This window comes from Phyllobates terribilis, unplaced genomic scaffold, assembly GCF_046119375.1.
Source record: "Phyllobates terribilis strain yellow unplaced genomic scaffold, ASM4611937v1 Scaffold_3__8_contigs__length_932513732, whole genome shotgun sequence".
Lineage (NCBI taxonomy): Eukaryota > Metazoa > Chordata > Amphibia > Anura > Dendrobatidae > Phyllobates > Phyllobates terribilis.
Window position 1 is genome coordinate 661,158,960 of NW_027362763.1, and position 14,691 is coordinate 661,173,650.

The 14,691-nt window shown below is 54.1% G+C and overlaps 1 protein-coding gene across 2 annotated transcripts in view; it reads right to left on the reverse strand.

Moving 5' to 3' along the window:
• Nucleotides 1-14,691, reverse strand: part of KIF6 (kinesin family member 6) — a 642,838-nt gene that overhangs the window by 572,843 nt on the left and 55,304 nt on the right. For both annotated transcript variants that reach the window (XM_073671717.1, XM_073671718.1), the window contains exon 7: nucleotides 4,998-5,204. In XM_073671717.1, the coding sequence (XP_073527818.1) occupies nucleotides 4,998-5,204 (207 nt within the window). The remainder of the gene's footprint in view (nucleotides 1-4,997; nucleotides 5,205-14,691) is intronic.

Here is a 14,691-nt window from a genome sequence, read left to right on the forward strand (position 1 = left end):
CAGTGCTGCACTCACTATTCTGCTGGTGCAGTCACTGTGTACATTCATTACATTACTGATCCTGAGTTACATCCTGAATTATACTCCAGAGCTGCACTCACTATTCTGCTGGTGCAGTCACTGTGTACATACATTACATTACTGATCCTGAGTTACATCCTCTATTATACTCCAGAGCTGCACTCACTATTCTGCTGGTGCAGTCACTGTGTACATACATTACATTACTGATCCTGAGTTACATCCTCTATTATACTCCAGTGCTGCACTCACTATTCTGCTGGTACAGTCACTGTGTACATACATTACATTACTGATCCTGAGTTACATCCTGAATTATACTCCAGAGCTGCACTCACTATTCTGCTGGTGCAGTCACTGTGTACATACATTACATTACTGATCCTGAGTTACATCCTCTATTATACTCCAGAGCTGCACTCACTATTCTGCTGGTGCAGTCACTGTGTACATACATTACATTACTGATCCTGAGTTACATCCTGTATTATACTCCAGCGCTGCACTCACTATTCTGCTGGTGCAGTCACTGTGTACATTCATTACATTACTGATCCTGAGTTACATCCTGTATTATACTCCAGAGCTGCACTCACTATTCTGCTGGTGCAGTCACTGTGTACATACATTACATTACTGATCCTGAGTTACATCCTGTATTATACTCCAGAGCTGCACTCACTATTCTGCTGGTGCAGTCACTGTGTACATACATTACATTACTGATCCTGAGTTACATCCTGTATTATACTCCAGAGCTGCACTCACTATTCTGCTGGTGCAGTCACTGTGTACACACATTACATTACTGATCCTGAGTTACATCCTGTATTATACCCCAGAGCTGCACTCACTATTCTGCTGGTGCAGTCACTGTGTACATACATTACATTACTGATCCTGAGTTACATCCTGTATTATACTCCAGAGCTGCACTCACTATTCTGCTGGTGCAGTCACTGTGTACATACATTACATTACTGATCCTGAGTTACCTCCTGTATTATACTCCAGAGCTGCACTCACTATTCTGCTGGTGCAGTCACTGTGTACACACATTACATTACTGATCGTGAGTTACATCCTGTATTATACTCCAGAGCTGCACTCACTATTCTGCTGGTGCAGTCACTGTGTACATACATTACATTACTGATCCTGAGTTACATCCTGTATTATACTCCAGGGCTGCACTCACTATTCTGCTGGTGCAGTCACTGTGTACATACATTACATTACTGATCCTGAGTTACCTCCTGTATTATACTCCAGAGCTGCACTCACTATTCTGCTGGTGCAGTCACTGTGTACACACATTACATTACTGATCCTGAGTTACATCCTGTATTATACTCCAGAGCTGCACTCACTATTCTGCTGGTGCAGTCACTGTGTACATACATTACATTACTGATCCTGAGTTACCTCCTGTATTATACTCCAGAGCTGCACTCACTATTCTGCTGGTGCAGTCACTGTGTACACACATTACATTACTGATCCTGAGTTACATCCTGTATTATACTCCAGAGCTGCACTCACTATTCTGCTGGTGCAGTCACTGTGTACACACATTACATTACTGATCCTGAGTTACATCCTGTATTATACTCCAGAGCTGCACTCACTATTCTGCTGGTGCAGTCACTGTGTACATACATTACATTACTGATCCTGAGTTACATCCTGTATTATACTCCAGAGCTGCACTCACTATTCTGCTGGTGCAGTCACTGTGTACATACATTACATTACTGATCCTGAGTTACCTCCTGTATTATACTCCAGAGCTGCACTCACTATTCTGCTGGTGCAGTCACTGTGTACACACATTACATTACTGATCGTGAGTTACATCCTGTATTATACTCCAGAGCTGCACTCACTATTCTGCTGGTGCAGTCACTGTGTACATACATTACATTACTGATCCTGAGTTACATCCTGTATTATACTCCAGAGCTGCACTCACTATTCTGCTGGTGCAGTCACTGTGTACATACATTACATTACTGATCCTGAGTTACCTCCTGTATTATACTCCAGAGCTGCACTCACTATTCTGCTGGTGCAGTCACTGTGTACACACATTACATTACTGATCGTGAGTTACATCCTGTATTATACTCCAGAGCTGCACTCACTATTCTGCTGGTGCAGTCACTGTGTACATACATTACATTACTGATCCTGAGTTACATCCTGTATTATACTCCAGAGCTGCACTCACTATTCTGCTGGTGCAGTCACTGTGTACATACATTACATTACTGATCCTGAGTTACATCCTGTATTATACTCCAGAGCTGCACTCACTATTCTGCTGGTGCAGTCACTGTGTACACACATTACATTACTGATCCTGAGTTACATCCTGTATTATACTCCAGAGCTGCACTCACTATTCTACTGGTGCAGTCACTGTGTACATACATTACATTACTGATCCTGAGTTACATCCTGTATTATACTCCAGAGCTGCACTCACTATTCTGCTGGTGCAGTCACTGTGTACATACATCACTGATCCTGAGTTACCTCCTGTATTATACTCCAGAGCTGCACTCACTATTCTACTGGTGCAGTCACTGTGTACATACATTACATTACTGATCCTGAGTTACATCCTGTATTATACTCCAGAGCTGCACTCACTATTCTGCTGGTGCAGTCACTGTGTACATACATTACATTACTGATCCTGTAGGGGGCAGAGGGTGATGAGGACACCCAGGTCTTACTCCCCTGTTCTTACACACTGCTCAGGACAGAGGACCCCCCATGTGTAGATGTACATTGGGGTATCAGCGCCCCCCTGAGGCCGTGTGAAGGGTGCGGCTGCTTCTGGTGATGACCTGCTCTCTCTGCTGCTCCGGTTTGTGTCGGGGTCACTTGTTCGGAGCACTGCGGTGTGAGGGATTATCCAGAGCAGAGTCCTGGACTCCGATGTGACCCCTGATACATAAAGGACCGAAGTAAACTCTCCGGCCTCACCCTGCACGCCGTCTCCTCAGCTTCTGCTCTTCATCTATGTCTGCCCCCTGGCTCCGCTCATAGAGCCGCCATTGTTCCTCGTATATGTGGGTGTTCTGCGTACAAAGTATCCCGGCTGCTCATCCACAACAGATCGGAGCCCATCAGGCTTTGTTCACACGCAGCTTCTTAGGCTATGTGCCCACGATGCAGAAATGCTCAGGATTTTTTCCAGAGCGTTTCTGCATCTCCCTGGCAGAAAAAACGCATGCGGATTATCATTGGGGGACATGGCAGGCCTTCTACCAAGCGGTTTTTAAGCGTTTCTGCAGTGTTTTTGCCGCTGCGGAAACGCTTAAAAAACGCATGGTGGGCACACAGCCTTACAGTAGCAGCGCGCGTTGCTTTTCTTTTCCCCTCTCTTATTTGGAGCCCTGCAGTGTTTTTGCCTACAGCCCTTAGGTCATCGGTATGAGGGACGGTCCAGCCCTTAGGTCATCGGTATCAGGGACGGTCCAGCCCTTAGGTCATCGGTATCAGGGACGGTCCAGCCCTTAGGTCATCAGTATCAGGGACGGCCCAGCCCTTAGGTCATCGGTATGAGGGCCGGCCCAGCGCTTAGGTCATCAGTATCAGGGACGGCCCAGCCCTTAGGTCATCGGTATCAGGGACAGCCCAGCGCTTAGGTCATCAGCATCAGGGACGGCCCAGCCCTTAGGTCATCGGTATCAGGGACGGTCCAGCCCTTAGGTCATCGGTATCAGGGACGGCCCAGCCCTTAGGTCATCGGTATCAGGGACGGCCCAGCGCTTAGGTCATCGGTATCAGGGACGGCCCAGCCCTTAGGTCATCAGCATCAGGGACAGCCCAGCGCTTAGGTCATCAGTATCAGGGACGGTCCAGCCCTTAGGTCATCGGTATCAGGGACGGCCCAGCCCTTAGGTCATCAGTATCAGGGACGGCCCAGCCCTTAGGTCATCAGCATCAGGGACGGCCCAGCCCTTAGGTCATCGGTATCAGGGACGGCCCAGCCCTTAGGTCATCAGTATCAGGGACGGCCCAGCCCTTAGGTCATCGGTATGAGGGCCGGCCCAGCGCTTAGGTCATCGGTATCAGGGACGGCCCAGCCCTTAGGTCATCGGTATCAGGGACGGCCCAGCCCTTAGGTCATCGGTATCAGGGACGGCCCAGCCCTTAGGTCATCGGTATCAGGGACGGCCCAGCCCTTAGGTCATCAGTATCAGGGACGGCCCAGCGCTTAGGTCATCAGTATCAGGGACGGCCCAGCCCTTAGGTCATCAGTATCAGGGACGGCCCAGCGCTTAGGTCATCAGTATCAGGGACGGCCCAGCCCTTAGGTCATCAGTATCAGGGACAGCCCAGCGCTTAGGTCATCAGCATCAGGGATGGCCCAGCCCTTAGGTCATCGGTATCAGGGATGGTCCAGCCCTTAGAACATCAGTATCGGGTTGGTCGGGGCCAATATCAGTCACCCCTGCTGATAAATAGATCCTGCACCCGCCAGCATTGAACAGAGATGAAGCAGCACAGCGCCATAATCCACGTAGTGGTCACTCCAAGGTACTGCAGCTTCACATTCACTTCAATACATGTCTTGGGAGTTGTGCTGCACCAGGAACCGCCGCTGCGGGGGTGCTGCGAAGTCGGACACCACTGACTAGTCATCTTAAGTAGAGGTTATCAATGTCTTACTTCTGATCAACCAAATAAATGCAACATATAAGGAGATCTTCGTTCTGAAGACCGGGGACATGATCAGTGGTGGGGGCATTAATGTAGGATACAAACTTCAGCTGCTGCAGAACCACTTTGATGGAAGACTGCAGACGTTTCTGTCTGTGACAGATTCCCGTTGCAGTAGCTGGGTCTTGTAGTGCCCCCGTTCAGGCCAGGAACGTCAGTGTCGGTGCAGTTCTGTACAGATCACTGCCTCCTGCCTGCACTCCATGACCCGGCTCTGGGTTGGCGCTGTGCCCGCTCACCTGCTCCAGGTAGTGCAGGGATAGGTTGATGTACTTGGCCTCGGTCAGCAGTTGTCCCCCGACTCCAGACTTCGCGACGCGCTCAGATCCGGCCAGGTCCACGAGGTGCAGCTTGGAGCGGCGGACGGTGGCGGAGCCGGGCTCTTTGCTGGAGATGTGGATGGTGAAGATGCAGTGCGAGCGGGTGGAGGCCTGGTTCATCGGCGTCTAGAAAGGCAGAAAGAAGGAAAATAGGCATAAAAAAACATCTGAAACTTATTCTTACAAGACCTCTGCTTCCTGTCAGTTACTGGGAACTTTCTTATCTCCCTCCTGAGCCTGAAATTCTCAGATTTATTCTATAAACTCACGACACATTGTGACAATCCATCAGGACGGATGTCGCTCACAGAGGATTGTCTGGACCGGATACATTGTGACAATCCATCAGGACGGCTGTCGCTCACAGAGGATTGTCTGGACCGGATACATTGTGACAATCCATCAGGACGGATGTCGCTCACAGAGGATTGTCTGGACTGGATACAGTGTGACAATCCATCAGGACGGATGTCACTCACAGAGGATTGTCTGGACTGGATACATTGTGACAATCTATCAAGACGGATGTCGCTCACAGAGGATTGTCTGGACCGGATACATTGTGACAATCCATCAGGACGGATGTCGCTCACAGAGGATTGTCTGGACTGGATACATTGTGACAATCCATCAGGACGGATGTCGCTCACAGAGGATTGTCTGGACCGGATACATTGTGACAATCCATCAGGACGGATGTCGCTCACAGAGGATTGTCTGGACCGGATACATTGTGACAATCCATCAGGACGGATGTCGCTCACAGAGGATTGTCTGGACCGGATACATTGTGACAATCCATCAGGACGGATGTCGCTCACAGAGGATTGTCTGGACCGGATACATTGTGACAATCCATCAGGACGGATGTCGCTCACAGAGGATTGTCTGGACCGGATACATTGTGACAATCCATCAGGACGGATACATTATGAGAAGCCCCCAGCTGTGAGGGTCTCAGTATGTAAACCGTTATGTCCACTGACAGCAAGCGGTGATCCTGAAAGTGGGGCGATCCAGAAGCAGAATAATCAGGCCTCCTCGCCGGCCCCTGTTCAGCTGTACAGACAGGAGGAGACGTATAGACGGCGGTGGACAGCGCAGATTTATAGGTGGAGGTCGGGGGTTTGGTAAACGTTCCCAGCAGTAAAGCGGAACGTGGTAAATATTTAGAGACAGAAGGGGCTTCTTCATAAACATTTACGCTCAGGGGGGGTACGGACGTCAGGCTTCATGGACGCGGTCCAGGCCGAGCGTCAGGACTAATCGGGGGAAGTTCGCTCCCCGGTGATTTAACAACAATGGTGTTAGCACTGTCAATCAGGAATACAGTAAGCATGTGACCAGCGGAGGGGAGATGGCGCCCCCCCAGAGAAGAGGACGATTTATTATCTACATCCTCCAATGTCGTCATTACACAAAATGGCAAAAGAAGCAGCGCAGAGTGTTTCAGGAGCGAAGTGTGTTGACTTTGTGTAGGGCAGTGATATTAGTGAGGCCATCGCTGTGTGAGGAGGACGGAGGAGGCCACGGACTCAGAATAGAAGGAGAGGAGTCTTTAGCAGCACAGAGTATTTCAGGACAGGGATGTGATGATCCACCACTTCTGTGACGGGCCAGTGCCATGGTGGACAAGTGGGAGGTCACAGATTGAGATCCTGGAAGAAGCAGGTTCACCCCGCAGCACAGAGGCTTTCAGGAGAGGTGTATGCTTAGCCGGCTAAGCAGCTGCGTGACATCTTGATTACGCAACTTATGAGGGACATAAATCTGAGTAACTGCAGCCGTGTCCGGGGGTCTGCGTGTTTGCCGCCTTCCAGCCCCGGCGGGGTTTATTACAATGGCGACCTCCGCTCCTGAGAAGAACATGTGTTTCATTACTGCATAATCCGAGGATGATGAGCGGAGGATGAGATCCTGCGGAGTTATTGGCCGGGGTCTCCTCGTACGTGGGAACAGGCGGCCAATCGGGGGCTTCACATTTGGTAGACATTATGCTGGCGATGGACGGCGCTGTCCGCTAACGCTGCGGTGAGAAACCTGCTGCGGCCGACAACACGGCGTCCTCCGCTGCCAGGGAAATTCCATCCCGCGGAAGATTCCGAATGTATCATCGCAGGGTTCTGAGCCTGGAAGCAGGGAATCGCCAGCGGAGCAGATGGCACGTGAGTTACGAGGCGGCGGCGCTAGCGGTGGAGGCACATGGTCACTATTAAAAAGCAGAAGAGAAAACCACTTCAAATAGTGATGAGTCCAAGGGTGAGAAGCCGGACAATGCTCTGATCTCCTACACGAGCCCCCATGTGCTCCCCATACATTGTGCCGGCGAGAAGGACAACGCTCTGATCTCCTACACGAGCTCCCATGTGCTCCCCATACATTGTGCCGGCGAGAAGGACAACGCTCTGATCTCCTACACGAGCCCCCATGTGCTCCCCCATACATTGTGCCGGCGAGAAGGACAATGCTCTGATCTCCTACACGAGCTGTCATGTGCTCCCCATACATTGTGCCGGCGAGAAGGACAACGCTCTGATCTCCTACACGAGCTCCCATGTGCTCCCCCATACATTGTGCCGGCGAGAAGGACAATGCTCTGATCTCCTACACGAGCTGCCATGTGCTCCCCATACATTGTGCCGGCGAGAAGGACAATGCTCTGATCTCCTACACGAGCCCCCATGTGCTCCCCCATACATTGTGCCAACGAGAAGGACAATGCTCTGATCTCCTACACGAGCTCCCATGTGCTCCCCCATACATTGTGCCAACGAGAAGGACAACGCTCTGATCTCCTACACAAGCTCCCATGTGCTCCCCATACATTGTGCCAACGAGAAGGACAATGCTCTGATCTCCTACACGAGCCCCCATGTGCTCCCCATACATTGTGCCGGCGAGAAGGACAATGCTCTGATCTCCTACACAAGCTCCCATGTGCTCCCCATACATTGTGCCGGCGAGAAGGACAATGCTCTGATCTCCTACACGAGCTCCCATGTGCTCCCCCATACATTGTGCCGGCGAGAAGGACAATGCTCTGATCTCCTACACGAGCTCCCATGTGCTCCCCCATACATTGTGACGGCGAGAAGGACAATGCTCTGATCTCCTACACAAGCTCCCATGTGCTCCCCATACATTGTGCCGGCGAGAAGGACAATGCTCTGATCTCCTACACGAGCTCCCATGTGCTCCCCCATACATTGTGACGGCGAGAAGGACAATGCTCTGATCTCCTACACGAGCTCCCATGTGCTCCCCATACACTGTGACGGCGAGAAGGACAATGCTCTGATCTCCTACACGAGCTCCCATGTGCTCCCCCATACATTGTGACGGCGAGAAGGACAATGCTCTGATCTCCTACACAAGCTCCCATGTGCTCCCCATACATTGTGCCAACGAGAGGACACGGCTCTGATCTCGTACACGAGCTCCCATGTGCTCCCCCATACATTGTGCCAACGAGAAGGACAATGCTCTGATCTCCTACACGAGCCCCCATGTGCTCCCCATACATTGTGCCGGCGAGAAGGACAATGCTCTGATCTCCTACACAAGCTCCCATGTGCTCCCCATACATTGTGCCGGCGAGAAGGACAATGCTCTGATCTCCTACACGAGCTCCCATGTGCTCCCCCATACATTGTGCCGGCGAGAAGGACAATGCTCTGATCTCCTACACGAGCTCCCATGTGCTCCCCCATACATTGTGACGGCGAGAAGGACAATGCTCTGATCTCCTACACAAGCTCCCATGTGCTCCCCATACATTGTGCCGGCGAGAAGGACAATGCTCTGATCTCCTACACGAGCTCCCATGTGCTCCCCCATACATTGTGCTGGCGAGAAGGACAATGCTCTGATCTCCTACACGAGCTCCCATGTGCTCCCCCATACACTGTGACGGCGAGAAGGACAATGCTCTGATCTCCTACACGAGCCCCCATGTGCTCCCCCATACATTGTGCCAACGAGAAGGACAATGCTCTGATCTCCTACACGAGCCCCCATGTGCTCCCCCATACATTGTGCTGGCGAGAAGGACAATGCTCTGATCTCCTACACGAGCTCCCATGTGCTCCCCCATACATTGTGCTGGCGAGAAGGACAATGCTCTGATCTCCTACACGAGCTCCCATGTGCTCCCCCATACATTGTGCTGGCGAGAAGGACAACGCTCTGATCTCCTACACGAACTCCCATGTGCTCCCCCATACATTGTGCTGGCGAGAAGGACAATGCTCTGATCTCCTACACGAGCTCCCATGTGCTCCCCCATACATTGTGATGGCGAGAAGGACAATGCTCTGATCTCTTACACGAGCCCCCATGTGCTCCCCCATACATTGTGCCAACGAGAGGACAATGCTCTGATCTCCTACACGAGCCCCCATGTGCTCCCCCATACATTGTGCCGGCGAGAAGGACAATGCTCTGATCTCCTACACGAGCTCCCATGTGCTCCCCATACATTGTGCTGGAGAAGGACAATGCTCTGATCTCCTACACGAGCTCCCATGTGCTCCCCCATACATTGTGCCAAAGAGAAGGACAATGCTCTGATCTCCTACACGAGCTCCCATGTGCTCCCCATACATTGTGCTGGCGAGAAGGACAATGCTCTGATCTCTTACACGAGCCCCATGTGCTCCCCCATACATTGTGCCAACGAGAAGGACAATGCTCTGATCTCCTACACAAGCTCCCATGTGCTCCCCCATACATTGTGCCGGCGAGAAGGACAATGCTCTGATCTCCTACACGAGCCCCCATGTGCTCCCCATACATTGTGCCGGCGAGAAGGACAATGCTCTGATCTCCTACACGAGCTCCCATGTGCTCCCCATACATTGTGACGGCGAGAAGGACAATGCTCTGATCTCCTACACAAGCTCCCATGTGCTCCCCATACATTGTGCCGGCGAGAAGGACAATGCTCTGATCTCCTACACGAGCCCCCATGTGCTCCCCATACATTGTGCCGGCGAGAAGGACAATGCTCTGATCTCCTACACGAGCTCCCATGTGCTCCCCATACATTGTGACGGCGAGAAGGACAATGCTCTGATCTCCTACACAAGCTCCCATGTGCTCCCCATACATTGTGCCGGCGAGAAGGACAATGCTCTGATCTCCTACACGAGCCCCCATGTGCTCCCCATACATTGTGCCGGCGAGAAGGACAATGCTCTGATCTCCTACACGAGCCCCCATGTGCTCCCCATACATTGTGCCGGCGAGAAGGACAATGCTCTGATCTCCTACACGAGCTCCCATGTGCTCCCCATACATTGTGACGGCGAGAAGGACAATGCTCTGATCTCTTACACGAGCCCCATGTGCTCCCCCATACATTGTGCCAACGAGAAGGACAATGCTCTGATCTCCTACACAAGCTCCCATGTGCTCCCCCATACATTGTGCCGGCGAGAAGGACAACGCTCTGATCTCCTACAAGAGCCCCCATGTGCTCCCCATACATTGTGCCAACGAGAAGGACAACGCTCTGATCTCTTACATGAGTCCCCATACATTGTGCCAACGAGAAGGACAACGCTCTGATCTCTTACATGAGTCCCCATACATTGTGCCGGCGAGAAGGACAACGCTCTGATCTCTTACACGAGCCCTCATGTGCCGGCGGTAGGAATGTGCCCACTGGAGACATCATCAACCGCACGGCCTGAGAATGGATGTACCCGAGCAAAAAAAAAAAAAAAGGGAAACTCCTATAGAAGGTTATCCCATTACAGGATCGGTGAGAACACGCAGTTCGCTGGAGGGGTCCGAATCCTGGGCCCCCCACCAACCCTGAGAACAATACGCTGAACTGCCCCCTTCAGGATGGACCGTTGGTCGCGTGTGTGCACCTCTGCTCCATTCACTCTCTATAGGGCTGGAGGAAAAAGCCGAGCGCTGCACATTACCTCCGACAGAGAATGAATGGAGCAGAGGAGCACATGTGCAGACCCCAGACCCTGCACATTCTGGGGGTCCCACCAATCCGCTAGTTATCGTTTATAGTTTGGATAGGGGGAAACTTTTATAATAAAATAGGAACAACCATGTAATTCGGCATTTGATAATTTGGCGTCTTATGTCGGGCGTAAACTGCTGGAGTAATGTGCCGCACAGGTTTGGCCGCCGGTAACTGGAGACGGATCAGCAGCAGAAATGACGGCAATTATATGAATTATAATAACTCTACCGGACTCCAGAGCACCCCCTGCTGACGCCACCCGAGAAGACAAACCATGGGAATATTAGCACAAATACGGCAATAATCATAATGTGCGACTTTTCTGCTGTAAACAGGTGGATGTGTGCGGCCAGCGACACCGGTCACTACGTCAGGCCATGGTCCGTGCAGACGGGTGACGCTCCCTGCAGTTTGTGAGGCTCGGCAAATATTCACACATTAACACACTTCACAAACGAGAAGAGGGACCCTCTAGGAAAACTCCGCTAGTTCTGACCCCAAATGACATCATGGGTTATACTCTAGTCACACCCAAAGCTGCATTCAGAACTCCATGTCCTGTTTGGGCAGCAGCGATACAATGAAACAAAGTCCTGAGAATGAATGCAGCGTGTGAGGAATACGATGAGGCAGACAGTGAAGAGTGAATCAATGAATAGCGCCCCCCCATGGTCTCCAGTGAGCAGAGGTCAATCCACCTCTCACTTCTACACCGAACCTTCCAAAACCCCCCACGTGTTAATGATCAGGGGAGGCCGGTTTACGGGAAAAGTCTCTGCACTTGGTAGGGTTGGGCCGTAAGGGGAAACTGCTCATCCAAAGTAATCAGCAGCCGCGGACCTGGGTGTCTGCAGTGCTGGACGTACACCTATATGGGCCTATACCGGGCACAGCCGGCTCTGCGGGGCCCCTGCTCCGTGTCCCCAGCTGTCTGCAGTGCTGGACGTACACCTATATGGGCCTATACCGGGCACAGCCGGCTCTGCGGGGCCCCTGCTCCGTGTCCCCAGCTGTCTGCAGTGCTGGACGTACACATATATGGGCCTATACCGGGCACAGCCGGCTCTGCGGGGCCCCTGCTCCGTGTCCCCAGCTGTCTGCAGTGCTGGACGTACACCTATATGGGCCTATACCGGGCACGTCCGGCTCTGCGGGACCCCAGTTCCGTGTCCCCAGCTGTCTGCAGTGCTGGACGTACACCTATATGGGCCTATACCGGGCAAATCCGGCTCTGCGGGGCCCCTGCTCCGTGTCCCCAGCTGTCTGCAGCGCTGGACGTACACCTATATGGGCCTATACCGCGCACAGCCGGCTCTGCGGGGCCCCTGCTCCGTGTCCCCAGCTGCCTGCAGTGCTGGACGTACACCTATATGGACCTATACCGGGCACAGCCGGCTCTGCGGGGCCCCTGCTCAGTGTCCTCAGCTGTCTGCAGTGCTGGACGTACACCTATATGGGCCTATACCGGGCACGTCCGGCTCTGCGGGGCCCCTGCTCCGTGTCCCCAGCTGTCTGCAGTGCTGGACGTACACCTATATGTGCCTATACCGGGCACGTCCGGCTCTGCGGGTCCCCGCTCCGTGTCCTCAGCTGTCTGCAGTGCTGGACGTACACCTATATGGGCCTATACCGGGCACGTCCGGCTCTGCGGGGCCCCTGCTCCGTGTCCCCAGCTGTCTGCAGTGCTGGACGTACACCTATATGGACCTATACCGGGCACAGCCGGCTCTGCGGGGCCCCTGCTCAGTGTCCTCAGCTGTCTGCAGTGCTGGACGTACACCTATATGGGCCTATACCGGGCACGTCCGGCTCTGCGGGGCCCCTGCTCCGTTTCCTCAGCTGTCTGCAGTGCTGGACGTACACCTATATGGGCCTATACCGGGCACGTCCGGCTCTGCGGGTCCCCGCTCCGTGTCCTCAGCTGTCTGCAGTGCTGGACGTACACCTATATGGGCCTATACCGGGCACGTCCGGCTCTGCGGGGCCCCTGCTCCGTTTCCTCAGCTGTCTGCAGTGCTGGACGTACACCTATATGGGCCTATACCGGGCACGTCCGGCTCTGCGGGGCCCCGGCTCAGTGTCCTCAGCTGTCTGCAGTGCTGGACGTACACCTATATGGGCCTATACCGGGCACGTCCGGCTCTGCGGGGCCACTGCTCCGTGTCCCCAGCTGTCTGCAGTGCTGGACGTACACCTATATGGGCCTATACCGGGCACAGCCGACTCTGCGGGGCCCCCGCTCCGTGTCCCCAGCTGTCTGCAGTGCGGGACGTACACCTATATGGGCCTATACCGGGCACGTCCGGCTCTGCGGGGCCCCTGCTCCGTGTCCCCAGCTGTCTGCAGTGCTGGACGTACACCTATATGGGCCTATACCGGGCACGTCCGGCTCTGCGGGGCCCCTGCTCCGTGTCCTCAGCTGTCTGCAGTGCTGGACGTACACCTATATGGGCCTATACCGGGCACGTCCGGCTCTGCGGGGCCCCGGCTCAGTGTCCTCAGCTGTCTGCAGTGCTGGACGTACACCTATATGGGCCTATACCGGGCACGTCCGGCTCTGCGGGGCCACTGCTCCGTGTCCCCAGCTGTCTGCAGTGCTGGACGTACACCTATATGAGCCTATACCGGGCACAGCCGACTCTGCGGGGCCCCCGCTCCGTGTCCCCAGCTGTCTGCAGTGCGGGACGTACACCTATATGGGCCTATACCGGGCACAGCCGGCTCTGCGGGGCCCCTGCTCCGTGTCCCCAGCTGTCTGCAGTGCTGGACGTACACCTATATGGGCCTATACCGGGCACAGCCGGCTCTGCGGGGCCCCTGCTCCGTGTCCTCAGCTGTCTGCAGTGCTGGACGTACACCTATATGGGCCTATACCGGGCACAGCCGGCTCTGCGGGGCCCCTGCTCCGTGTCCCCAGCTGTCTGCAGTGCGGGACGTACACCTATATGGGCCTATACCGGGCACGTCCGGCTCTGCGGGACCCCTGCTCCGTGTCCCCAGCTGTCTGCAGTGCTGTATATACATCTATATGGGCCTATACCGGGCACAGCCGGCTCTGCGGGACCCCTGCTCCGTGTCCTCAGCTGCCTGCAGTGCTGGACGTACACCTATATGGGCCTATACCGGGCACGTCCGGCTCTGCGGGACCCCAGTTCCGTGTCCCCAGCTGTCTGCAGTGCTGGACGTACACCTATATGGGCCTATACCGGGCAAATCCGGCTCTGCGGGGCCCCTGCTCCGTGTCCCCAGCTGTCTGCAGCGCTGGACGTACACCTATATGGGCCTATACCGCGCACAGCCGGCTCTGCGGGGCCACTGCTCCGTGTCCCCAGCTGCCTGCAGTGCTGGACGTACACCTATATGGGCCTATACCGGGCACGTCCGGCTCTGCGGGGCCCCTGCTCCGTGTCCTCAGCTGTCTGCAGTGCTGGACGTACACCTATATGGGCCTATACCGGGCACGTCCGGCTCTGCGGGGCCCCCGCTCCGTGTCCCCAGCTGTCTGCAGTGCTGGACGTACACCTATATGGGCCTATACCGGGCACGTCCGGCTCTGCGGGACCCCAGTTCCGTGTCCCCAGCTGTCTGCAGTGCTGGACGTACACCTATATGGGCCTATACCGGGCA